The sequence below is a fragment of the Catharus ustulatus genome, chromosome 17, assembly GCF_009819885.2.
Source record: "Catharus ustulatus isolate bCatUst1 chromosome 17, bCatUst1.pri.v2, whole genome shotgun sequence".
Lineage (NCBI taxonomy): Eukaryota > Metazoa > Chordata > Aves > Passeriformes > Turdidae > Catharus > Catharus ustulatus.
In genome coordinates, this window is record NC_046237.1 from 11,035,389 (window position 1) to 11,062,135 (window position 26,747).

Here is a 26,747-nt window from a genome sequence, read left to right on the forward strand (position 1 = left end):
CCTCAGCAGGAATCAATCAATCCCAGAGGAAATTTTGCAGCTGTGCAGCCAGGGAAAAAAACCATTGGACAAGACAGGTCTCCAGAGCCACCCAAAATTCTCCAAATGCAGTGGCACCCACTGCCAGCCCAGCCCAACACACCAACCAGCACCCTGGGGAGTCACCCCCTGCTCAGGCCAAAGTGATGCATTGCCAAGCTTCCTCAATTCAACAGTTTTATTTTTCTTAAGAATACTTCCAGAGGACAGAGAAACACAGACAATTGACAAGTCTTCATATTCAGTTCTTCCTCTAAGATCCTTTAAGAGAAAAAAAACCTGCAAATGGAATCTTTTTAGTGAGTTCCAACACTGCTCTCAGCTCTGGCTAGGAGACAGTCCCTGCCCCGAGGAGCTTCCAGTCTAAGAGAGTGACACAAAGGTGAGGGTCACAGGGACAACAAGGAGGAAGGTGACACAGTTTTCAAGCTGCTGGTGCCATTCCTGGAGACTGGTACATGTGTTTGTGCTGGCAGTCAGGACAGACACACTGAGGAGACCACACAGTGCACGTGGCACAGCGTGCTCTCTCTGCAGGTATTTGGAAGGGACAAGGTAAAGAAGCTCTCAAAAAAGTTTTCAAGGCAGTCCTGTGATGAGGAAGGCATTTGTTCTATGTAGAAATTTTTGCCTATTTACATCCTTTCTTTTTTAAAGAAGAAAATAAAACAGTTAATATGCCAAAAACCACATAGATCAGTTGAATTACAAAAATAAAATTTTCAAGTGATGTCTTTCTAAAATAAATATCAATAGGTAAAAATGGAAAAAATGGAAATAAATAAATACATGTATCCAAGCTGTCTTGTTAAAACACAAACAAGCATAATTCCTTACTGAAAAATAGCCATGGAATCCTGATTAAAGCAGCAAGTGTTCAGAGCATCCTTCTCCTCAGTAACAGAGGAAAAGAGCCCCAAGCAGTAAAGAACAGATTTGTAATAAAAGAAATATAAAGGACTGTGTTCCTTATAGGAAAGTATAGAACATTTCCTCCTTTGCTGATCAACAGAGGCTAAAAAACAGAGTTTCATCATATTCCCCAGATAAAATTTATTGGTATTTCCAACCAGTGGAAGGTTAACATTTTTTCTCTCATAGGATGAAAAAGAAAAGTAAAGCCCTGTCTGTGAACTTGATTGATTGTGAACACACATCTTTAGTCCCCTGATTGAGCAGAAAATTAATCCATCTTAAAAACACTGAGCTGCTCTTTCTCCCCCTCCCCAAACAGCAACTCCCATGTGCAGAACCCAGACATTTCAGTAGCAGGGTCTGCTCAGCACAGTGAGCTGGGCCAGCTCAGCCTCGGGCAGAACACTTGAACTGCTTGGGAGCACAAGCTGCACCAGTTTGGGATGGTCCAACACAAATCAATGTTTCCATGGCAGCACCTTGCATTTCAAGGGGTAGTTGGTTGCCCTGAGCTCCTGCTGGCAGGAGCCAGGCTCAGTTTGGCCGGTGTAAGTCACAGTGCTCTGGGTGACAGGAGGCAGGGTACCCTACTCCCCACACTCCTAAGGCAGTACCACTCCAGGAAATCTGTTTCTTTCTTGAAGGTTTCAGTTTTTTGTGGTCCTGTATGTCCTCTCACTTTTTAAGTTGTTTTTCTACCTATTTAAAAGGAGCAACATGCCCAGATTAACGACAGAGGTCAAGTAGGCAAAGATTAAAATGTCCACAATGCAAGCTCTAGGTTTACAATGTACTGGTCATGCATAAACCCCTACAGATCCTGGCAGGCATTTAAACATTTAGGTTGATGGAAGATCAAATTGCTAATGAACTGACTGCTGAATGGACTGTAGCCAGCTTGAAATCACTGGTAGGTTCTGCTTCTGATGTCACAACTACTGAAGTCATGTCAGTGGTCATCTACTTTAGCCCTTTTTGCTTTCAAGGAAAGATGCTGCAAGAAAAGAAAAGAACAAAAAATCTGCTTAGAAGATACACTAAAATTAGGGGGAAAAAATCGACTACAATGCTTTCTATCCTTAATCACAATTTAAATTAATTTTAACACAAATATCCACACCCACCCAAGCTCTGCTTGTTACTGACAACTAGAGTAAACCCATTAAATAAAAACCCACATGTACCCCAAAGTGATATTCTGGTTTGTGATAAAATAACTTCTAGTTCTTCTGTACTAGCTGCAAGCATAGGGACAATTTTCCACTGGAAGCAACTTTCCAGGTGTAAAAATGCACAAAATGTATTCCCAACAATACATCTGCAAAAAGACACCAGGAGAATGTACACAAAGTACAAAATTTTAACAACTGTATTAATCCTGAAGTTGCACTGGATCTTTGGAACCTCTGTGCCCTTAAAGACCTACAAATGTGGAATGAAATATGAAAAGAGTTCTGTAAAACTTGGAATGAGAAATAACTGACCAAGATCAAGGTGTAGAAGCACATTTTTTAACAGAGTCCTATTCAGTGGTAATTTGTTCTTAATTTGACAAAGGAATAAAACCTTTCCTTCCTAGCACAAAGATGTATCCTTTAGTAGAAAAAGGGTCTTAATATCTATAAATTAACATAAACCAGTGTGATTTTCAACAGTCTACTAATTCAAATTTTACATGTATGATTCAAAGTTCTACACAAGAGAAATATTTCTAATTTTCAAACATTTTATAAGGACACCCAAGACTTTTGGCTGATATGGATAACTGACTAGGCTGGAAGAGAGAATTTTCCTCAAAACCAGCACCAACCTTGAGAGCTACCATTTATTTTAGGATGAAAGCAATGATTAGGTCATACTGCAAATGGACTTCACTTGATCAAATCAAAAGGATGGCAATGGTAAAAATTAGAATACCAACACCAGTAGTAGCACTACCCTGAAAAACACATTCCCTCAGTCAGGCAGGCAGCACAATTCAAGACAAGTCCTCTTTGCTACCACCTACCTACAGGACAACCTCATCCCAAACTTCATGGAGAGGTCACAGTGGGATTTTGTGTGGGTGTGGGCTGCTAAATGTAAATTATGTGTCAACTGTAAATATGTGAGTCAAAGGAATAATCACTGCAGGAACAGATTTGATACAACATTGGCTCAGCTCCTTTTTACACCACCTCTGTTGATCATCTCCCAGCAGCTGAAAGCTCAAGGCTCTGCCCCGCTGGGGTCATCACTGCCTTTGTCAAATGTCTTACAGGAGAAAGGCAGAAAATATTCAGCTACTTAGGAAGTCCATTTATAGATGGGTAATTGAGATGAATTATCCAAGATGAGCATAAAAAACCCCTCTCTCAAGTCAATCACATGAACAGATGCCAAACTGTTGGGAACTGCAACCACAGAGGTGTCCTAAGGGGCTCCATGCAACACAGGATTCTCAATTTTGACAAAACTCCAAGGAAGTGAAAGAAAACAAACATCAGATTCTCCAGGAAGTCAGACAGTGAAGCAGATGAATAAATTAAAAACAGATCACCTTTGTCAAAGGTCTGATACGTAAATGCATTTGATCACTCAGATTTTGGAAATATTTCATTAATGTAAAATATAAAGCTCAGTAGATATTAATGTCCCATTGGAAATTTAAATACAAGCTCAACTTGGTAATCTGTACAGTATTTAAAGGCTCTGTGGCTGAACTAACACTTAGATACCATTTCAGAGCAATTCAGTTCTCAGAATGACCAGTCAATAAGTCTGGATTGACAGATTCACATGGGACAGTCAATAAAGGTTGGTGACAACTATTAAAAGATACTTATAAATAAAAGGTGTCTATCACACACAGCAATTTGCAATAAGGTTTGCACAAACAGCAGCTGTTCTTTGCCATTTTACATTTGAACAGATCAGAACTGATTTTTCTTCAGTAAACATAATTAATGCCCAAAAAAAAGGCTCAGGATTTTCACAAGCATTTGCAAAGCTTGCAAAGACTCTCCTAAAATTCTTATGCAAAGTGTGACCACTGCCTGCCTACAGTGCTGCTCAGGGAAGTGCTACCCAGTGCCTATACTGAAGTGTAGAATGGCTGAAGGCTTCATTTCCCAAAGGGATATGATGGCAAATGTAACTTTACCAGCAACTGGATCTCATTTTGTAACTCTGACATCCATTGGCTGTATAATAGGGAAAAACATTTCATGCATCAACTTATTACCCTCCTCCTTTATAGTAAAACCACTAAAATGAACAGAGCCAACTGAACTTCTGTCCCATGAGACCAGAACAAAACAAACCCTCAGAAAGTTCAGATACAAGAGCTGCTGCTGCAGCAATGGTACCGTTTGGCCTTTATGCCGATTCCGTACCGTTCCTTGCTGGTAGAAGTGAGGTGCCAGCTCCAACAGCCAGGAGGATTCAACAGCTGTCACATCTCTCATGTAGTATTTAGCAGTCTGTATGACTTCATTGTACACTACCCTGGGAGAAAGGAAACAAAAATGAAAAGTGCTGTCAAGCAGTGAGGGAGAGCTGATTAACAGCATATTTAGACAGTTTCACGTACATGCTGCCAGAGGTGACACTTACAGAGTGACAAGAGAGTCTTGAAGGTGTAATTCAACCTCTTGCCTCTTTGTCTCTGGTTGGTCAGAGCTCTCCACATTAAGAAAATCTTTAGATTGCCATGAAAACAACCTCACACACTACCAAACCATATGGGTGTGAGATATAGGAAAGACTGTTTCTTATAATAGGGTCAAGGGGGACTCACAGCTGATGCTTTGGGAGACAGAATATGAATTACTCTGTGATATCATAAGGGAAGATGTCCAAAGCACCAAAACCCTGCACCCACAACAAGGAGGGCACAAACCCCAGCATGACTATCCCCGGCGCCAGTCTGCAGACAAGCGAGATAAGCATCAGAGGAAGGAATCAGCTTGAACTCCTGCCAGAACATCTCCTGGGAAAAGATTTAGGAACATCCAACCATGTGCACTCATCCCCACTGCAGCACAGTCAGGTTGCCAGCATGGGCAATCTATTTCTGAGGTCACCTTCAGCAGGCAAGGTCATTCTCCCCAAGGAAGTGCAAACCCTTGCACTGAAGGGGCAGCTACCAAATCCTTAAGTCACACTATCTGCCTTCTACACAGAGCTGCAAACACCTGAGGTTTGTGGCTTCTCATTAATTGGTGTTTAGCTCTCAAAGCAAAGAGCAGAATCCAAAATTCTCTTTGCCGAATGTGTCCTGAGACATAGCAACTAACACAACTAAAAATAAATCAGAGGAAAACAAACCAGAATGAAAACATGTTCCTCTACACCTGTAGCAGAGAGAACTGAAGCCCTCAATGGTTGCCCAGGCTGCAGTAGCAGTGAAATTTAGGTTGCTAAGTTAAACTCCTATGTGACAGGATGCTATGACACCAGGCCTTCCAAATCTCAGCAGCAGGCAGTGAAGATTGAAAGTCCAAATGCTTCAGGTTGATCATGCTAACCTGACAGTTGGACACACATTTCTGTTTGTAATATAAGGACCTTTGACCTGCAAATGGAATGATCAGACCCCACTAACAGCAAGTACAGCCAGTTCTTTCCTCAATCTGCTGCCATAACTCTTCACATTATTATGTGTAAGCCCTTTCCCTGCAATCCATTTGCCATTTCTGCAGCACCTGGTTGACAGGACATCTCCTTAACAGGCTAAATAAATGAACCCTAGCTCTGTTTAGGTACAGAGACTATTGGAGAACAATCTGCAGTGCAAGATGTGGTGCCCACTAAACCTGGCTCTCCTTTCCAACCACTGCAGGTTTCTTTGACAGTTAAACATCACTCTATTTCCCTCTTTTATCTGGATACTCCCTACAAAATGTTGCAAAGGAAATGCCATTTGGATTCTCCCTGTGGGAACTATGACTTTCTATATCTATTCCTCACTGATGGAGAGAAGCAATTCAACTTGGATGCTGCAAATCCTTTAAAAAAATCCCCAAAGAAGAGAAAGCATCTCTAACTTACCAGCGTGGAGGTTTCTCTGCATACAGCACTGAGCTGGGGTGGATATGAAGCTCATGGTCATCACGGATAGTCCTTGAAAGCAAGATACTATTTCAGGCTGTGCCTCTCTTTATTGCTTAACATTTGGTTCCTTTCAGCCCCAGTATGTTTAATAAAAGCAGGAATGAAAGGGCTGGAGTAAATTAACAACATAGGCACTTAATGAACGGGTGAAACCAGGCTTAAATGCTGGTCAAAGGAACAATCAATAATTTGATGTTCTAAAAGAGTTTTATCTATATTAAATGAAAAAATAACATTTCAGGCTTTTACTCAGTGCTCTGGGAGTGCTACAACGCTACTGTACTTTCTTAACTTAGAGCAATCTAATGACTGCTAGTAGCAGTTTCCCACTATTAATAATTGTAGTTCTATTTGCCAAAGAGAAGAGATAAACACTGAGGCAGTTTGCAAATACAGATCTTCAAATATTTAGTGTATCAACTGCCACATGCTCCTAATTGCAAATTAGGAGAAACATCTGCTTTTTGATTAAATTTAGATTTATTCATCACAGGAGCTTTCCAACCAAGCAGCAGTTGTAGTGAAACTGTATATAGTCACCTGTAAGCTCCTGTGGAGTGGAATTTAGCAGCGTTAGCAAAGAATCCAGAAACTATGCACCTCAAAACAGGATCTGGATCACCTGGAAAGAAGAATTTTTCTGTAAGATGAGTCAATAGAATGGCAAAAATCCCTAAAATACCACTTAATCATCTCAAGCAACTTTTCAGAGTGCATTAGGCTTTGACAGCAAAGGCAGGAGAGCAGACGAACCCTGCAATTCCTTTTGACTTCCATTTCAGAGTAAAGCAAAAATTGCTGCCTAAAAAACAAATGTATTGCCACCTGTGTGTCTCCATGTAGAGTTTCACAGTCCCCAAAGCAGCCCAGTGTGACAGCTGAGCATTGAAGGCTGATTTGTCAGAGCAGGTAGAGACAAGTGCTAAGAACCAGTCCTGGCACCTGTGTACACACAGCACAGCTGGAAATCCCATCCCAAAACTGAACAGCACTTTGAACAAAAACAGCCTTTTAGAAAGAGGGAACAGGGTGACCTATTTATGAGTCTTTTGGAAAGTCTGTCCATTAAATAGATAATCAGTGGTTATAACTTTTGCTGGAAATCTCAACTAATGAAGATTGGACTAAAATTTAATCATACAAATAGGCTAAAGTGCTCTTCTGCAGCTATTTTTAGGACAAAAAATCTGGTCTAAATTAACACTATTTTGAGGCCAGGATAAAAATACTCCAAAGCTTACAAGAAAAGCAGGGAACAAACTGGCAGTTTGGAAACTACCTTTACTATGTATTGGACAAGAGCTTAAAAAAAATCACCTTCACTGGACTTCTTTGGCACTTTAAAACGGACGAGAAGTTTTTTCAGCTGCTCTCTCACAACAGAAGCTCTCACAAGCCCTTTGTAGTTCAGAAAGTGTTCCTGACACCACTGGGAGCTCTTGCTGTGCTGTACAATGAGAAGAGAAAAAAAATCTTAATGAGATACCATCAACAAAGTAAACCCAATCCCTTTCAGATAGCCTTGTTCTGTTTTAATTCTGATCTCCTACAACACATTTATTGTGGTTTTCCCTGAAAATTACCTATTTACAGAGCAACTAATAAGAGTATGTACCACCAATAACTAAAAAACATGTCTCAAGTCATAAATGGCAGTAGATCAAATGCTATGGGGTATTTTCAAACAGATGTGCTTCATTTCTTCATATGTGGTGAAAGAGAAGAGCATGTCACTCCATTTAATTCTCTCCAATCATAAACATGTCTGTTTTCAACCTCAAAATGTAAACAACCTTTTCAGTGCTGTTTTCATTGGTCTTCTCTCTGCAAAGAGCTGTTTCTCCAGAAATCAGCACTCCCTCCAAGAGCCTTTGCTGTTTCTAAGAGGATTACACAGATGCAAAATGTGAAGGGCAGCATTTCAGTTGGTGCCTCCCTGGGTGCTCTGTGGTTGTGGCAAAAAAGCGATGCTTAAACACTTGGGTGGTTTTACTGCTTCAACTCAGCACTGCTGCAGGGGTTTTACTACAAAAGTGCTTTATACCAGCAAAATATACTACTCCCAAACAGGTGTAGCAACTTCAAAACTATTAAATAAACCTCAGCTTACAGAGCAGTACTAAGGTTGGTGTTAGACCTCAGGATAAAAACATGAAGTCAATGAAAAACAGTGTATGATGATCAATGAGTTAATTCAACACCAGCAAAAAAAAAGACTGCTAGATTTGAATGCAGATTATCATCAGTAAAGCATGAGAAAATATTCATTTCATTGGAAATTTGAACATTTGTTTTCTCCAAGCCCCAAGAAAAAATCCCTGTCTCCTTGAAAACACAGCTGTCTACCCATAAGATTACCATGCTGTACCCCAACAAAATTCTCTTCTACTCCCTGTTCAGAGGAAATGTGGAAGGTCTGTGGCAAATGGTGACCAGAGAGTCTTTCAATGTAGAATTATAACTTGATAGACTCAGGAAGTCCTTGGCTTTGAGTGAGAACCTCTAGTTCCTCCCATTCCTGCAATTTCACCTGAACTGACTTACTTTGACAAAGGCTTCATAAACATTCAGCATGGTCAGATGATCACCTTCCTCCACAGCAAACTTTCTGTGTTGCCTGGCCTGCAGAACAAGAAATATCATTTTATAGGCAGATTGATTTTTGCTGAAATCATGTCTGATGTGTCCAATTCCCTTCAGCCTAGTATTTCCTGGGACTGGTAAAACTCTTACCATCTAAGGCAGCTCCTCTGGTCAACAGCAATACTTTACTACCCCCCTACACTCAGGAGCACTTCTAAAACTGAAATTAGAAAAATTAACAGACAAAGAATCTCTATTCATTAAAATCAGGCTCCTAATTCTTGCTATCTATTAAGAATTTGCTACATCTTTCCTGTTTTGTTCATCTCAGAAGGAAGTGGTGTGTGGGAAGGTTTTGGGGGATTTTTTTGCAAACCTTTACACTGACCAATATTGGTTTATAACCTTTCATGTTTGTGGCCCTCAGAAGGAGGTATTTTAGCACTACTAAAAGACTCCAAGGTTCCCCTGATATTTGTTTTTTCTTTTACCTACAACAAACAGATACCATTCCAGACCTTATTTCATTTTCCCACAAAGTTGCAGTCTGTAATATGCACCAGTAAAATACTTGCCAGAAGTCCAGAAATGTGAAAACAACAAACAGAAAAAGAGAGACAACTGAACTTACAGCCTGGTTTTTTTGATTTGGAGGGATCACAAAGATGTTTTGAATCTGCATCATGGCAGCAATTGTCAAAATCTCTTGGGAGCAGCCAAAATTTCCTGAAGAGTAAACAAAGAAATTTTACTCAGAGTAAACAAATGGAAATTCAATAAAGGAAATCTATCATTCAACTTACCCCCATAGAGAATAAAATTAAAAAGAAGTAGAATATGTTTTTATAGTATTTGAAACAAAAATACATAAACTCCTGGATTTTTTTAGTATAAGAGTGAATATTTTCAGTGGAAAACTTAAGAGGCAAATGTTAAACTTACTAGGCTGTGAAATGTCTTAGACTAATTATTTAATAGAGATTTTAACTGGTTCTTTTCACTGCAGAACACACCAAAATGAAGTATAATTTGAGCTTAGCAAATGAATAGCAGTACATTACAATTAGGTGACTGTGAAGAAATTGATCTTTTTTCTCCTACCTGATTCCAGAAGCATCTTTGCAAACATAGGATTCAAAGGAAACTCAGCTATTCTCATTCCAAGAGGCTCTGTTAATCGGCAGTGCATATCCAAACCTGCAGCACATTAAGAAACGTAGCTGGGACACAGGCAAAACAGCACAGCAAGGCTTCCTTTTGACTTAAACTGTACTAAAGAGCAGAATTACAAACTAGAATTCAGCAGATGCATCTCAGAATTGCTGAATGTATATTACACCAAGCTTAAAGGCAATCCATGATACCCATTTACTCTCCCATGGGTCACCAGAATTTTTTTTTTCAAAAAATACTTGAACACATAATTTTTTAATTTTGACTATGTTTCACTGTTGCTGTCAATAATTAAAAAAACCTGCAGTCCAAGTCAATGCCATGGCCAGAGGGGATATTAGCTGTTAGATCTCTGATCTCTTTTTAAAATATTTAGTAACATCTTTGTTCATGGGGATGTAAAGCAGATGAGAATGAAAATGGGGATAAACATGGAACAGGCACTATTGCAGAAACAGGGAGCTCTGCTGATGGTGGGATGTCATTTTTCTAAGCACATCTACTTAGGTCATGGAGAAAAATAATTAGAATTTAGATTATTATCTAAACAAGAGATGCACAGCTGATGAAGGTTTTCTACAGTTTAGTCTGCCTCTGAAATATCCACTCTACTGCCAGTCATGTTCCAGCTGCAGCCTTTTCCATGGAGATGGCACAGGAGGGAGGCCTGGCAGCTGGATCTGAGCAATTCTGCACATTTACCATTCCAGAGCTTTGGCTCCCTCCAGTCAAACCCCTGCAGCAAGAAGGGCCCCTGCAAAGCACCAGGCCCCAGGCTAATTCTGAGCTTTATGCTGAGATTTCAGGGAAGGATTTAAATGGAAAAGCCTTTGCTTTGCAAGAGGACATAGAATTTTAAAAATACAATTCACAGGGAACAACAATAAGAAAAAAAAAAGGCTTGCTAAGAACTGCAGCAATGAGTAAAAATTAAAAGAGAAAACTTTAAGAGGCCAAGTTGTATGAGGTAGGACAGAGGTAAAGCACAAGAGAAATGCTACACAAGCAGGAGTGAGTGAGAGCCCAAGAACAGGACTTTGGGGCACTGCAGATTGCATAACCACCCACAGCAAAGGACCTGAGGAAACACAACCAGGCTCTCCCATTATATAAACACACTGTTTGTCAGACTGTGTGGGGGTAACAAAGCCACAGCTGCACTGCAGCTCTGTTTCACAGAGAAAAGCAAAACCACAAATCAGGTCAAGGAGTGAGAGCTCCTGTAACTGATGTCAGCACATCTGAATCCACAGATCCCTGCAGCCAATGTTTATTTTATTATTTGATATGCTATCAACTCATGACAATGTAGTAATTCACTCACACACCCCTACACTGTCCAACAAAACCTACCAGGATTTTCACATAATGTCACAGTGTTTTCCACAGAAACAGGTACCAAAGGCAGCTTTTGTGCAATGGTGAACTAATATATTTAAACACAAAGTCACAGCACCTGCAAAAATTAAGGTATGATAGCTTTCATTTGACTAGTGCCATATGAGGAGTTTACAACCAATAGCTTTGATAAGTTTTCATCAACTGCATTCCTAAGTAGGAAAAAGGAGAAATTTCCATATATTTATGCACCACTTTCTACAGGTCCATCAAGCCAAAATCCTTTGGTTTCTGCTGCATCTTATAAATGTCAATACAATTTTGCATGATCTATATATGGGTTGTGCACAGATCTATTAGTAGCAATAAGCTTGAATATAGCCTGCAATGGATAGTAGTTTGGAATAGGTGAAAGTTTACTTCAAATAATCCTGGAAGCAACCATTGAATCCACATATACACAGGAAATTAAAGATCTTAGGAAAAGATACTACAAAGATTTTAATTAAATGTGTTCAGGAAAGATTATTCAAGTATCATGCCACTAAAATGTTTCAAGTAACAACCACTAGTGTGTGACAGACTGAGGGATTAGAACTATCCTTTTTAAAGTTAGGTAGTTATTTCTGATAGGTGACAACTCACAAACAAATCATCAACAAAGACCTGAAATAACAGTAAAAACAAAGCCACTTTTTGTCTGCTTATTTACCTCTTAAATTATGCTTAAAACAAATAAACTCCAACTGACAACTCAGACTCTCAAAAAGGCATCAAAGGAGAAGGCTGAGGAGAGACAGTCCTGATGTAATCAGTTTGCACCACTGTAAAAATAATCCTACAAACAGTGATGTGTTTATTCAACACAGCTATCAGCCTGAGGAGCATCAGCCCTGCACGAGCTGGCACCATGCTGGCACAGCAGGGCTGACCCCAAACTGCCTTTCTGCATGGGACTGCAGTGCCAGTGATGAAATTCATGTTCCTACTTGCGTAAGAGGAATTTAATCCTCACTGCACCTGCAAATGCTTGGGCAGCTTCAGCTCTGCACCTTACAGAAAATCTTTGTAATAAACCACCTAAAACCTAACTTCACCTTAAACTTCAGCAGAAACTGAAGAGTGAATCTGTGTATCACACACATGCACACACATTTCTTTTCATCTGAAACACCAAAATCTGTTCTGCTACAAAGCTGTGCAGCCAAGAGAATAAAAGCTCTTTGAAGTTACATGAGCAGAACACTTCTGCCAAAACATCACCCAGCTAATCAGTGAGTTTATTGAACTTTCCTCTCCATTTCCCCAAGGTGGTTTTGGCTGTGAATTCATCCTTGCAAACACGTTCCCAAGTCACTGTGAAGGTTCTTGTTCCAAGCTGGCAGAGGTTGCCAAGAACCAAGTGCCTTAAATGAAACCCTCCTTTGCAAGATGGAACCAAACCAGCACAGGGCAAAATCCTGGCCAAACAGAGTTACAGCTCCATGAGAATAAAAAACAGAGCAGACTGCCACAACTTACAGCACAGCATCTGTGAGTGGTCTAAAAACAGCCACAAACCTCTGGAAGCTTCCAAAACTTACACAATCTCCTTTATGCTGCCTCATGTTTATGTTATGGAGCAAATATTGTCAACTCTGAATTAGCTACAAACAAGGAGCTGAAGTCAAACAGAGCAGAGTTTTGATTACTAGGCCTCGTGTCAAGTTTCTGTTTTGTTTAGTTTGTTGCATTCAAAAAGATTAAATAGCTGTCAAAAGAACTCAACAATATAACAGCTCTTCTTATAAACAAAATTAGGCAGCAGGCAGCCCACTCACCACACAAAAAGGAATTGAAAACTGTGTATAAAATATATTACTACAGTGAGATCTGAGTGCTAAAAGTATCCAACTGCAGCATAATGAAAAAAACAGAATGAACAGACTTAGAATCAAAGACTATCTCAAGTTGGAAGGAATCCACCCACAAAGCTCAAACCAAAGCCCCTGCTCCTCACAGAACCACCTAGAACTAAACCATATACCAACAGTGTTGTTCAGACTCCACTGAATTGGAGAGTAAGATTAGTAACACAGAGAACAGAATTTTTAAAAAGATACTCTTTTAAGTAGCTAAATAGTAGAAAAGTACTTTGAATTAGCTCTCAAGATCTGTCAGACTAATCTTTTCTTTTTGTTACAAGTTTGTGTGTGTCTGTTGACTTGTCCATAACTGGCAAGTTCAATACTAAAACTAGAGCAGAGGCTTTGCAAGTAGCATGCATTTAAAAGCATGGAAAGCCAGCAAGCTGTGCACTGAAACACACACACTGCCTTGAGAAACAGAGCTCCAGTTCATCCAGGAGAAAACGTGCTGGGTTTAGGGATGATCAGGGGGTTTTATTAGTGATTGTGTCCTGTAACCACAGCTAATAGAATCAGAACAGTTTGACTTGCTGTGGGTTTGAACTTTGCCTCAGCTGCAGGACCAACAGCACAAACATGAGGAGCATTACACTACAGCAGGTGCAGCCTTTCAGCCACAGCCCACCCTGCATCCAGAGCAAAGAACAGACTGGAATTAATTTCAAAATAATTATAATTTAATTAGCTCTTAACTTTTGCCAGTCAAGCTTTCACAATCATAGCAAGGAGGCAGTTTGAAAATATCACACTCTCTGTGGGGTTTCATGCACAGCCTCCAGGAATGAAGCTCTCTCAAATTCAGGCATCACATTTGACTGACTATGCTTAGGCAGAGTTCCAGCACTCACACAGCAAGAACACATTATAACTGCAAAGTGTTAACAGGAAAATTTACAACAGACACACTATGCTTTTCAAAGTCCCATTAAGGAACAAAGTAGCAATTCTATCAGCCATGATAAATTCTGGGTTTCTATCAGCCTTGATAAATTCTGGGTTATTACAGTCAAACCTTTGCTTACAACTCCTTCTGTTTGTATCTGCAAGTGTGACATCTCATCACTGCCACAGGAACATGAAACAAAAGACCACCACACCAAGTCTTAGGTATGTAACAACTTACTAACTGGATGCAGGTAAAGTTAGTGTCTAACTCCTCTACTGGTCTAATTAGTGTCCAAATTCCATTTCTATCTTCATATCACTCTGCAAGGACTGAAGGAACACAAACAGGATAGCAAGGACAAATAGCTGGTCTCCTCCCATTAAATAGCAAGGAAATACATATAAGATAGCTATAAAATACTCCTCTACCCAATCTAAATAGTTAATTCTAGTTTAAACTCTATTGCTGCTGTTTGCTTGCTTACCAGTCTGAAATAACCTAAAGAAAAGAAAGCAAATCCAGAAGAGACTGAGGTACATTCTAAAAACCCACCAACAAAGTTTCCACCAATCACAGCTGTGTTTCTCTTTCCTTCTCAAAGCATAGTTCTCAAATGCAAATTTTATTAATGTCCATCCAATCATCAAATACAAATTACAATTTTTTTTCACAATTCCTGTAATAGAGCTACAAATCAAGTAAAGCATTAAAATCTCACCTCCTAAAGCGTACAGCAACTCTAAAGCTTGCACCATGGACTGTGCAGGGGGTGGCTGTGAAGAGAAAATGTGCATTGATTGAAGTTATCAGCACACATCATGAGTTCAGCAAAGAACATGACTTCATAGATCTTCCTCTTCTGTAAAATCCTTAACTACTTTCTCTCTGTTGCAAAATGAAGAGAGAGCTCTCACATTCTTCGTTCTTCATAAATCAGTGCAAAGGGACTGCAGTTACAATTTTACAGAACCTCAGAGCTTGTCTTTTTAAGACTTCCCTGACTTCTCAACAATTTTAACACCAAACTCTGGAATATAAACAGTTGTTTCTGAGTGGACACACACATCATTTGCACTGCTGGTTCCCAGGAACACACTTTGCTGTCTGACAGGGGACAAAGCTTTCCCAACCAGCAGGGCAGTGCTGAATGGTTTTGTGGGCTACCACCAATCATCTCCTGATGTCTCTTCAGCCCAAGGAAGGGTGGCAGCCTTCAGAGCTGGGACTCACCGACAGGAAGGGGAACCTGAGCACGTTGTCAATGCCCAAAGCCTTGAGCTGCAGGATGACAGGGGCCAGGTTACTGCGCTGCATCTCCGGCACTGTGGACTTGGGCAGCTTCTCAAAGTCCTCCTCTGGAGGGGGAGAAAAAAACAACTCCTGTTCTATGCTGTCACCACAGAATCATAGCCATTCAAATTTAAATTATCACATATGGATACTCAACAGGTGTTACAAGATGACCTCTAACCCAAAGATGATCTTTCTCCAATTACTGTATTTTACATTACTTTTATTTAAATAGAAATTCAATGGCTTTGGCTACAGTGCTGATTCTGTAGTTAATCCACCCACACTTCAACTTGAAATGTTATAAATTCTTCACAGAAATCTGGAAATGTTTTGTTTCTCTTCTGTTTAACATTTTTGTCAGAAAATAAAAAGTAGGTTGGAATACTACAAAAAAAGCATTTTTTTAAAGAGATGGAAAAGTTCCAAAGTAGCATGCTTTCACTACAAGAACGCTATTTTTGTAACTACTTAAACAAATGGAGTTTTAAAATATATATTTAAAATAAAGATTAAGGATGGAAAAACAATTTATTTAACAATGCCTTTTTAAAATCACGTTCACTATAAAGTCCAAGTCTGGAAAAATATTCCCTGTAAGGATAAAACCTCTATAACCTTCCACTAACCAACTGTTCTGCAATTTTAAAAAGGCACATTCTACATTATTTTCACCCAAATTATTTTAATTTCTACAGAATCCTTTACTATCTCAAACCTTCCCTAAGACAAAGTGCTGTTTCTCTACTGTTGTTCACTCTCTGCACTGTTGTGCACCTTCTTTTCTTTTTTTTTGTTTTCCTCCTTTAAAACACTTTTTAAAGCATTCCCTAAACCAGTTCTTGAGCACACAAAAATATCTTCAGTGTAGTCATGGTTTCTCCAGTAAAGCACTCACAAAGCTACATAAACTTGGGGTATTGTGTAGCACATATTGTCTCCTGATTCTTACTGGATACATATAATCATGGCTTGGTTTAATGTGGCAACTGCTGGCAAGGACATGCACACTTTAAAGGAAAATGCTTCATCTCCACCATCTCAGAGCTGCAGTAAAACTAGAGGGGATCTCAAGCCCATCAGCAATGGGAGTGTTTAACTGCAAAGCCTTTTCTCATCAAGCTGCTGAGAACAGACACTTAGATTGCAGCTCTCTGGACAGGGCGTGGTAGCCAACGGATTTATTTAAAACAGCAATTCTTGTGCACTGCCAGGGTCATTGATTCAAGGGAAGAATTTGGGGTTGGCAGCTATTCCTAGGAAAAAAAAAAAGAGACACAAAGTTTTCTCTGAGTTATCTAAAAGATTTCTAGAGCCTTTTTGTTAAATGCAAAGTCTATGAAGACTTCAGTCAGAGCAGAGAGAACCACTGGTAAGTATTACACACTGACACTACTCAGAAACCAAAATCCTTAAAGTACAAACTTCTTAATAAGCTCACCACTTTAAGAGCTGCATTAACATTTCATGTTTGCAACTGCTGACTCTGCCCAATTCCACAAAAAGGATTCAGTTTCTAACGCCTAGCACAAAAGAACAAGCTATTTCTAAACAAGCCAGAGGAACAACAAAGGGCAATTTTGTGCTTTCAATGACTGAGCACACACAGCTTTTCCTCCTTCCTCTGCCACTGCAATGGAGAGCACAGTGGCCAGCACTGAGGGGGCAGCAGGGCAGTTGCTGACCTGTGTAGAGGCGGTAGCACTTCCCGGAGCGGTTGCGGCCGGCGCGCCCTGCCCGCTGGTTGGCCGAGGCCTTGGACACCGGCACCACCACCAGGCACTCGATGGCCGTCTTGGGGTTGTAGGCACGCAGCTTCACAAAGCCACAGTCGATCACAAACACGATGCCCTGCACTGTGATGGAGGTCTCTGCAATGTTGGTGGCAACGATCACCTGCAGGCACAGGCACAGAGAGGGTCCTGTGAGCTCCCCAGCCTCAAAGACCCCATCAGCCACACCCCAGTGAGACATCTCAGCCATGACAGGCACAGGGACATGCTTGAAACACTAATCTCAGAGAAATTAGGATTTTAGTTACAAGTTAGAAGAAACTGGGCTTGAGATAGTTACCTGAAACTTAAATAATTGATTGCCTGTCCATTTATGTTTGCTTAGCTGCGCTTGCAATGGGAAAGGATGAAACTGGTAGGTAGGTCCAAAGAACACAAACAATTGCAACCAGAAACTCATTCTTTGCAAAAATGGAGCTGCCCCAAAAGCCATTTGTATTGTCATTGATAGAAAAGGTCAGGGTGAGGAAGACTCGCCTTACTTCCTCCTTTTAAGACCCCTCCCCACACAAACGATCCCAGACTTAATTCAAGAAGCCAACCACGCTGTAATTGCCATTCCAATTAATTACCATGGGAAGCAGGGATGGGAGGGGCTGGTGTTATGAATATGTATTTGTTTGAACCTTTTGTCAATTAATAGACTCTGTGCTCATCTGTGATTTTGCAGTGTGTATTAGGGGGTTACCTGACACTGTTGCCCAACTCTGAATAAATATTCACTTTTTAAATTGTTAGAGAGTCTTTTGTCTGTCACAGCTGGGCGTCAGTATTAGACCAGTACTCATATTTTGGTAAATCAAGGCTCAGGACCACTAAAAGATACACTACAAGCAGCAGAAGGAGCTGTCAACTTGAAATAAGCCTGATTTGCACAGCAGTTCTCACAGCTTCACAATCACATTCTTATTCAAATTTATTCTCTCTTCATAAAAGAAGAGTTTGGCAGTGTTTGCAGAGAAAATCATTGGCAGTGTTTGCAGAGAAAAAGATTAACTGACTTCTTATGTACCAAACTAAGAATATTTTCTTTCTGCTTCCCAATTACACTGAACTATTCTTTGTACACTGGAATGAGGTGGGGGATAGGAGGGGAACAGAGTTGATAAACAGTTCCACATTCAGCATTCCTGCAGGGATTCACTTATATATGTATGTCCTAAAATATTAAAAAATAATTATTCCCAGACAACAGTAGGAAATCTAATGCTTATTTCACCTGAAATTAAAAAGAAAATTTTGAAAGTTAATTGACTGATGTCATATCCCAGAGAGAAGTATTTATATTAAATGTTCTTCAATGCCAGATGAACAATTTCACTTGTCACTCCAGTAGGTACAAGAATTACAAGTCACCTTGGTGTAGTTTTGTCAGCTTATTTCAGCCCCAACACAGGCTCTGCATAAGCAGAAAGCACTAATCACATCCAATAATATACTTCTCTGACATTAAATGTCTAAACAAGACTTGCAGAAGTCAAAACAAAGTTTTTCTTCCCACTAAAATCAAGTAAGTTGGAACTTGTTCCTTAGATGAGAATATGGCACTTACCCACTCTGTCACTAATTTTTCCACTACTGGTGGAAAACAGCCATGGACTTTTAGATCACAGAAAGAAAGAAAAAGGTAAAAGTAGAGGAGTAAGAAGCTGCAACTGAATGAAGGCAAATACAAAGCTGTATGGAGACACTTAAAAATTGCAGAGTTGATGAGGCAGAGAGGAGATCTGGAACTAACATGCCCAGGAATGATCAAAGATGAAAAGGGAAACCAGGGAACACATTCTTGGTTCCCAGTTTGAAAGCTGACAGGCACTGATGGGAGATGCAGAAAGCCTCCCTCAAAGCAGCATTTGCAACAGTCCCATGATGTGAACTGATAAATACAGCCTGTGTGCTGCAGACAGCCTTCTGGGTGGTGGGAATTGAGACACACACAAGAGCTCACCTTCCTGACAGTGTGAGGGACTCTCTCAAAGACTTTCAGCTGCTCAGGAGAAGGCAGCCCAGCATACATGGGGAGAACACGGAGGTGCTTCTTCATCCCGGTGCGCGCGAGGGCCCGAGCCTGTTCTATGAGCATGGAAACCACAGTCTCCACTTCCTCCTGCAGCCAGAGCAGCACAGGGCACACAGTGAGACATGCTGCACTTTAACAGCACATTTCTGTCACCCAGATACAAAAACTGCACCAAATAATAATACCACTGCAATTGTCCAAACGCCAGGACTTTGACTAGGCTCCCTCCATGTTGCAATACTCTTAAGATAAATTGCAATTATTAATAAATAAAGCTTTATATACATGCTTGTGTTCACTGTTATTTGACTCAATGTCATACCATAAACACATGAGTAAAATCACAGGGGAAGAAGGTTAATTTTACTGTCTATCTCAACTGGTGAGAGCAAAATGGGAGGTGAAAATACTTTGGCAGAATGCTGTGGGTCTGGATCAGAAATGGCACAGGAACAGCACTCACACTTCTTGCTCAACTTCATGTTTAATCTCAGCTGTGGCACCTCCAGAAAACAAAATGTTCAAGCATTGCCTCACCAAATCCCAAATGCATTATTCCAAAGTTAAATCAATAAAGGGCATAAAGAATTGCTTTTGAAAATATGCAAGATGTTATTGAAGCTCTTCAAGGTAGCTCCTCACTGGAGAAATGAGTTTGCTCTTCCCAGCTGCAAAGTGAGCTGACAAGCATAAATAAACAGAAGAGACCAGTACATTTTGATCTCACGGCAATTTGTTTTTCTGTCAAACACTTCAGATGCTAAGCCTAACAAATGGAAATTCCATTTGCCTTAACTATTAATGATGACTCATTGTCAATTTAACAGCTGAGTATGTGTGACTTGCACCAGCAAACCACACAATATTCCACTCACTAACAAGGCTGAGAAAATAAAGCATTAAATGACAAAAACTACCATCCATTACTAGCTTTGATAAATTCAGGCTGTCTTCACCTCTTTGGGACTGGCCTCATTTTGCTCCCACCAATTCAGAAATATTTGTCATCTTCACTGAGAATAAAATAAGCACAACTAATGAAAGCCTCAGGAGACTGAGGTAGCATTGCAAAGCTCACAATACAGCACTGTAAAGCAAAAAAAAAATATGCTTATGTCTATACCTGTCCAGTTAAAAATGCCAGTATATCACCATCATTCTCCATCTGGTGAATTTTCATGGTGGTTTCCACAGTTGATTTTACATAGTCAGGAACAGGGCTATGAGGAGAGAAAACAGCAGAGACATGAGCAGAAAAATAGGTACAGACTCGTCCCCTCCAGCAGCTCTGGGACACCAGAGCTGTAACCTAGACAAAATGACAACACAGTTGCACAGTGTCACTAGTTCCCAGAGCAGACAGGAACACACCTCTGGAGGTAGAAGATGTCCACTGGAAACGTCCTCCCCTCGACAGTAAGGATCACACTGGTGTCTTTGCTGGGGTCACCGGTATCGTTTTGATTAAAGAAATCCCTGAATTTCTGCATTAAAATAAAAATAAACACTTTCAGTTTGACATTTCAAAGAATGGAGAAAAAATCCCTAACAACAAAAAGAACTTAAATTGCTACTACTTGGATGTTTACTTCATCAATTTGACAGTGCTGATTAAAAAATGTGAAAGTTTGATTTTGTTGCCTTCTGTCTGGGGTTCAGGCATTTAGCACAAGTACTGTTGCATGTTTATTAATTAGAGAAGTAAAAATTGGAAAGGGAAGTAAAATTAATTATATCAGCTGATACAGTTGGAAAAAGAAGATAAAGAAACTTGTAACTGGATCTATCACATTAGCAAAGTCAAAGCTAAGGAGAACTTTGAAATAATTGATGCAAAATGGTTTGTGTTTGCCTGCATATTCTCACCCATTTTTGAATAAGCAAGTAAATTTTACAGCCCTTACTGAACACCAAGATCTCACTTTGCAAAAGCAGAGTTAGGGATGATTTATGGAAGTTTTTGATTTATGCATTGTGAGACACCTTCGTAAATTTAGATTTATTGTCATTAAGTATTTTCAATCAATAAAAGAAAAAAACAGAACTTAAGAACCCATATAATTCATCTCAACTTTTATGAGCATTGTAGAGATAACCATCAACTCTCTGTATTAAAAAAATGTTTACATAGTCACAGCAATCATTTTGCTCACATTAACTCCTTTCAGATTAACTGTCATCTATTTGAAATGTGGTTTCTGGCAGTTCAAATTTTGCATTGCAATGTACAGAACATACAGCAGTGCAAACACTACCAAAGCACAGCACAACACTCATGGTATATGGTACTTGTCACCAAAGGAAATCTTTAGTGCCACATGGAAGCTCTCGCCACCACATCTTATTAAGGACAGAACAGTTAGGAAAAGTGGAGAAGAGGAATGAACATCATACAGGAGATGGAATAGCTGCCACATGAGGAAAGACTGAAAAGCTGTGCTTGGGGAGCACAAGGTTGAGAAGACATAGCTGAGATTTATGAATCAAAGGTGACAAAGTAAATGTAAAACTGGTTTTGAGGGTGTTTTTTTTAAAAAAACACAAATCCCCAGTACAAGAACTGGGAGATTCTTGATCTAACTAAAAGGTTTGAAAGAATTCGACCATGTATGCTATTATATAGCTGGTGGTAAACTCCTGAAAATCACTTATGGTGTCCTGGAGACTTGCAGATTCAAAGACAAATTAACAAACAGCAGGTCCATAACACATAGTGGAGGGAAGCAGCAGGAAGGTGCTGACTAATATCTGTACTACAACTGCTGCAGATGCTGAGGCAGCTCTAACAGAACAGACCCACAGCAGGTGCCCAGGCTCACGTGCTCTCCCTAAACAGCACCTCCTGTTGCTGCTGCTACAAGCAGAACACAGGGCAGGGTGAAACACTGCTCAGCTCTGAGAGCTCCTCTTCTGCTCCTGCTCAAAATTAAATTAATGATGTTTTCAATAAGTTTACATAAGTGTCTACAGGCCACGAGTCAATCAGGGATCTAGTAAGATCTCACTGAAATTAAATCTATTCATTTATCACCTATTTTTACTTGCCTATAGTTGCCTCAGATTATATCTATCAGCAAAACTGAGCTAAATCAATGCCTCTTAATAAATTAAGCCAAGGAACATATTTTTATAAAGAATACAAATAAGGAGAAAAAAATATATCAATATATAAAAAGCAGATGCACATCTAAATTCACATCCAAAACAGTTTGCTAACAGAGCATGAAAACCAAGCAGAGCAACTGAACTACAGCAGATTCTTCCTGCACCACTCCAGCAGCAGCAATGTTTCACAAGCAGCACAGAGGAAAGCTGTACATAAACAGCAGTGGATCTGCCACCTAATGTCACCTCATTTCAACCCAAAGCTGAGCTGTACCTCTGCATCCAAAGTGGCTGAAGCCACAATCAGGCGAAGATCCCCACGCTTCTTCTGAACCTGGGAGAGAGACCAACAACAACCAGAGTTAAAACTGTTCTCTGAAACACAGGACTAGAACCAAGAGTTAGAGAATCCAGATTACCAGAAACCTGTAAAACTACTTTAAACTACAAGACAGATGATGAATGAAGCAGCCACATCACCCCACAGATCTAAGAACCCGATGACTGTTTGGAGTTTTACGTATTTATTTTAAGGGCATTCAGTCAGTTATTTTAATCTACTCTTAATTTCTGGTGGCAGTCAGATCTTTAGTAGGTTGAAAGTCAGCAACAAGCCCCTATCAGACCACTTCACATGATCATCAGCAGCAGAATCAACAGTGTATTTTTGTACTATCAGCTAAGGAGAGATTTCAGCATTAGGGGGAAGAAAGAGAGATCCTGAATGCCAGATGACCAAAGTAAATAGCTGGATATGTACAATGGTTGCAGGATAAATGAGGAACCAGTAATCACATTTCCTAAATGAGGAAGAAGCAATCACATTCCCTCAATTACCAGCCATCAGGATCAGAGGTTGAATGAAAAGGGATGAAATTAAAACAGCTACAGAGACCCGTATTAAAATGACCAAATTAAAATTCCAGAATTACAGTGAATTAAAAAAGAATTACCTTTTTTAGTAAGCCAATGGCTATGTCTGTATAAAGAGTCCTTTCATGAGCTTCATCCAGCATGAGGACACTGTGAAAAAGGCAGGAAGGTAAGGTTTCAGAAATTACCTGACTGACACTAGAATCAGTGTCTCCCTGTCTTCTAGAAACACCATTATTTGCAATCTGCTGCTGGACTATTACTGTTCACAGCCAGACTTGGGGAAGTTACAAAAACTTGCAGCAATGGAACAGGGAGAAAAATGTACCTGACATCACCTAGGACATAGACACTGTTCTCTATTCAGGCTAGTTTTTGGAAAGGGGTAGAAGAAAACAAGTCTATGTTTACAGTACTGCACGGGTTTTCTGGTTATTAGAAAAGCCTGTTTGTTGTTGATTTTTTTATTAGTATAAGGAAGAAAAAATAATTTAAATTAGGAAATTAAACAATTCCAACTCCATAAGGCCCCCTTAGCATTTGTCTCAAAACTAGAGCATCAAATCCTGTTGCTTTTGGTGTTGCAATGATCAACTAACAATATGTTGATGCTAACAACAATGCTGTTTTTACAGCATAAAGAAGTCAGACTTCTACAATAATTCTCACTTTATTGGTACTTAATTTATAATAGCCACTAATAATTTATAAAAACTACTATCATAATAGCTTGAAAAAAGCAGTTTTTTATCAAATTGCACTTCAGCAAGCACTCATTCTATGTTTTCTTACCTGTATCTTGTTAATAAAGGATCAGCCATCATTTCCCTTACCAGCATACCATCAGTTAGAAACTAAAAGGGAATGCAAAAAAAAAAAAATCCTTATCATATAGTCTCAGCTAACTGTGATTTTTAAAGATGATTTTCTAGGCTTTTGCCTGAATGTTTCCTTGCCTTTAATTTATGATCTATCAAATTAGACTGTGACTGCAACTGTGGTCTTGAACAAAGCAAGAATTGCTGGTAAAACCCTCAAAATTTCCAACTCTAAATGAATAATAATCATCATGCTTTAAAAAAAATAAATTCAGCTCTATTTAATGAACAACCATCTCGATTTCTTTCACTATAAAGGAACACCAGCCTCTGAAAAAAAATCACAAAGCAAATTGTCTCATTCATCATCAGTGCTATTTCAGCACAACTAAAGCAAATCCTCTTCTGCAGAAACACAAGCAACACTAACGTTGCTCACAGCACTGAAGAACAGCTGCAAAGCTGCTATTTAATCCACCAAATTATCTCTCAGCCTGCTCATCTTGGGTTTTATCTGTGCTTTTAATCAAAATCTATTTTTAGGGGAGGATACTTTTAATCTGTGATTCACTGCAGCCTTTCCCTATGACTATGAGTGACACAGGTCACACCAGTACTGCACCAACAGTTGGCCATGCCTTGAAATTGTCCTCTACTTTGAAAATGGTGCTTTGTCAGACTATCAGAATAGAACAGGTACTCATTTTATTAAGGTTTGGATTGCCACAGCCATTCAAGCACAATTTTGGGGTACCCACTTGGGAAACTGAAGTGTTACCTATTCTCTTGACTGGCCATCACAAGGTTCTCATTAATTTTGCAAAAATACTTAAGAGTTTCAACTAATCCCTTCAGAGTAACCACACACTGTTCATGTCTCACCTTAATTCTTGTAGCCTGTGGGTCTGTGCAGTCGTCAAACCGGATACAATATCCAACCTCATGTCCCAGCACTGCACCTCTTTCATCAGCAACTCGGCCTGCAACCTGAGAAATGACATCCTCACAAGCAAGAAACAGCTCAGCACACCTCAGCCTTGTGTCATTACAAACTACAAAGATATCTACAGGTACAGTAAAGCTCCACAACACATAAACTAGTCCCTGTAGAATTCCAACAAGTTACTGTCAGTCATTTGAGTGACACTCTAACCCATACATACATGCAGGGAATTAATTATTGCAATCTTATCATCCAATCATTTTCAGCCCAAGAATTCAGGATAATTGTCAGTCTGGGTAATGCAAGCAGAAGTTCAGGAGTTTCTAAACTATGCCTTATATCTTTGCAACTATCTATCTTTATTTCTAACAACCCCCATGCTCTGGATGGGAGAGCAGATAAGTCACATATTAAAATATCATTTTCAGTTCAAGACAAAGCAATAAATCATCAGTTATATTTCTCATCTCCTGTAACAGCCACAGTACAGGCAGTCTGCAACAGCAGTCTCAAAGAAAAACCCTGCTGTGTCCATGTACTAAGCCTGAATGGAATCATCTTTCTATTTTAGGCCTTAAAATGATGCAGTAAGACATGAAAGGGAAAAGAGAAGCGAGTTTGCTGTGAGAAATCATTGCAGCACTCACAACATCTCCTATAGAACTTGTGCTCTGTCAGCTAGATGCCCTATGAAGGAGAAAAAGGAGGACACTGCAGGCAGACTGCCCAAAGCACAAGATGCAGAGCACTGCTAGAGATTGTTGCCTTAACCAGGCTGGATGTGGTAAAAGAACACTGGATCCTACAGTATTCACTGAGGTAGATGCTGGTATGTTGTAGATACTATTTACTATGTTACAGAGAACAGGCAAAATGAGGGTTATAAAATGGCACCTCAGTTCTCTGTATAAAAAGAATGCTGCAGCAGAAACTTCACCCAAGTCAGTGCCTGGCAGCAGTTGTGAAGACAAAGGAGCACTGGATGCTTTCTGTGCATGCTGCTACCAGAGAGAAGTGGTTGACCTCAGCATCTCCTTTTCTTCCTGACAACACATCCAAGTAATGTTATGCTCTCCAATATATAATATGTACATGCAAAAATTTCTCACAATAAAACTGTTTCTTCTTCTGCCTGACATTTTTACAAGGGAAAACCAAAAAACTCACACCCCATAACAACAAAAAAACACAGAAAAAATATTAAAACCTACTTATGAATTGCTAAAAAAAGAGATACACAGCCTCTTGTCTCTTCCACTAGCTGCATAACTATATGCAGATTTACATCACTGTTTCACCTTGTGAAAGAAGTTGAGGGTCACACAAGCACAGTGCTAGTCCTGAGTCAATCACAGCTCAGCCCTAACTTCCGTACACAGTTCTGCTGACATCAGTCAGTTTTACTTCAAAGCTTCTACATCTGCAGTTCTGGAATGCTGGCACGTTTGGCCACTAATGAGCTTGAATTCAGTGTGTAACACCAGCAGCTCTTAGAGAAAGATAAGCAGAAACATGCATTCATTCAGGAGCTCATGCAGATTCCTGCTACTCAGCAAAAGCTGCTGATAAACTGGAGGTTATAATGCAAACAGGAAGATGGGGACACTCACTGAAACAGCAGCGACCCGACGAGGCTGTGTCACCCCAACAACTCTTCCTTCAGCTGTCCAGCCAGCTTCTGCCAGGTACTGCAAACAATAGTGGGGGAAAGACAGACACTGGTCATGCTGTGGCTATATCCTCATACTTTGTGTTTTTCCCTGGTTCTGCTCAATATTCTGTGTAAAATCCCCTGAGGGACTCCCTAATTTTACCAATCTAAACAGATACCTGTGGAATCTGTGTTGATTTCCCACATCCTGTTTCCCCAATAATCACCAGAGTCTGGTAGTTCTCCACTAGGTAAAGTATGTGATTTCTCAGCTGAAAGAGAAGATGACATTTAAACATTAAAAAAATCTGTACAAAAA

At 39.8% G+C, this 26,747-nt stretch overlaps 1 protein-coding gene across 2 annotated transcripts in view; it reads right to left on the bottom strand.

Annotated features, from left to right (window-relative positions):
• Positions 1-203: 203 nt before the first annotated feature.
• LOC117004358 (probable ATP-dependent RNA helicase DHX35) overlaps positions 204-26,747 on the bottom strand; it is a 28,467-nt gene continuing 1,923 nt past the window's right edge. Inside the window, exons 3-22 of one of the 2 annotated variants that reach the window (XM_033075102.2) lie at positions 26,608-26,700; positions 26,388-26,465; positions 24,717-24,821; positions 23,809-23,870; positions 23,097-23,166; positions 22,418-22,477; positions 20,410-20,522; positions 20,162-20,258; positions 18,967-19,125; positions 16,911-17,121; positions 15,166-15,290; positions 14,654-14,708; positions 9,733-9,828; positions 9,263-9,357; positions 8,593-8,670; positions 7,366-7,495; positions 6,589-6,670; positions 5,986-6,057; positions 4,329-4,440; positions 204-1,948 (exon numbers count right to left, since the gene is read on the bottom strand). In XM_033075102.2, the coding sequence (XP_032930993.1) occupies positions 1,904-1,948; positions 4,329-4,440; positions 5,986-6,057; positions 6,589-6,670; positions 7,366-7,495; positions 8,593-8,670; positions 9,263-9,357; positions 9,733-9,828; positions 14,654-14,708; positions 15,166-15,290; positions 16,911-17,121; positions 18,967-19,125; positions 20,162-20,258; positions 20,410-20,522; positions 22,418-22,477; positions 23,097-23,166; positions 23,809-23,870; positions 24,717-24,821; positions 26,388-26,465; positions 26,608-26,700 (1,938 nt within the window). In that variant the 3' untranslated portion in view covers positions 204-1,903. Of the gene's footprint in view, positions 1,949-4,301; positions 4,441-5,985; positions 6,058-6,588; positions 6,671-7,365; positions 7,496-8,592; positions 8,671-9,262; positions 9,358-9,732; positions 9,829-14,653; positions 14,709-15,165; positions 15,291-16,910; positions 17,122-18,966; positions 19,126-20,161; positions 20,259-20,409; positions 20,523-22,417; positions 22,478-23,096; positions 23,167-23,808; positions 23,871-24,716; positions 24,822-26,387; positions 26,466-26,607; positions 26,701-26,747 lie in introns of both variants that reach the window. The other variant, XM_033075101.2, reaches the window with a different exon arrangement.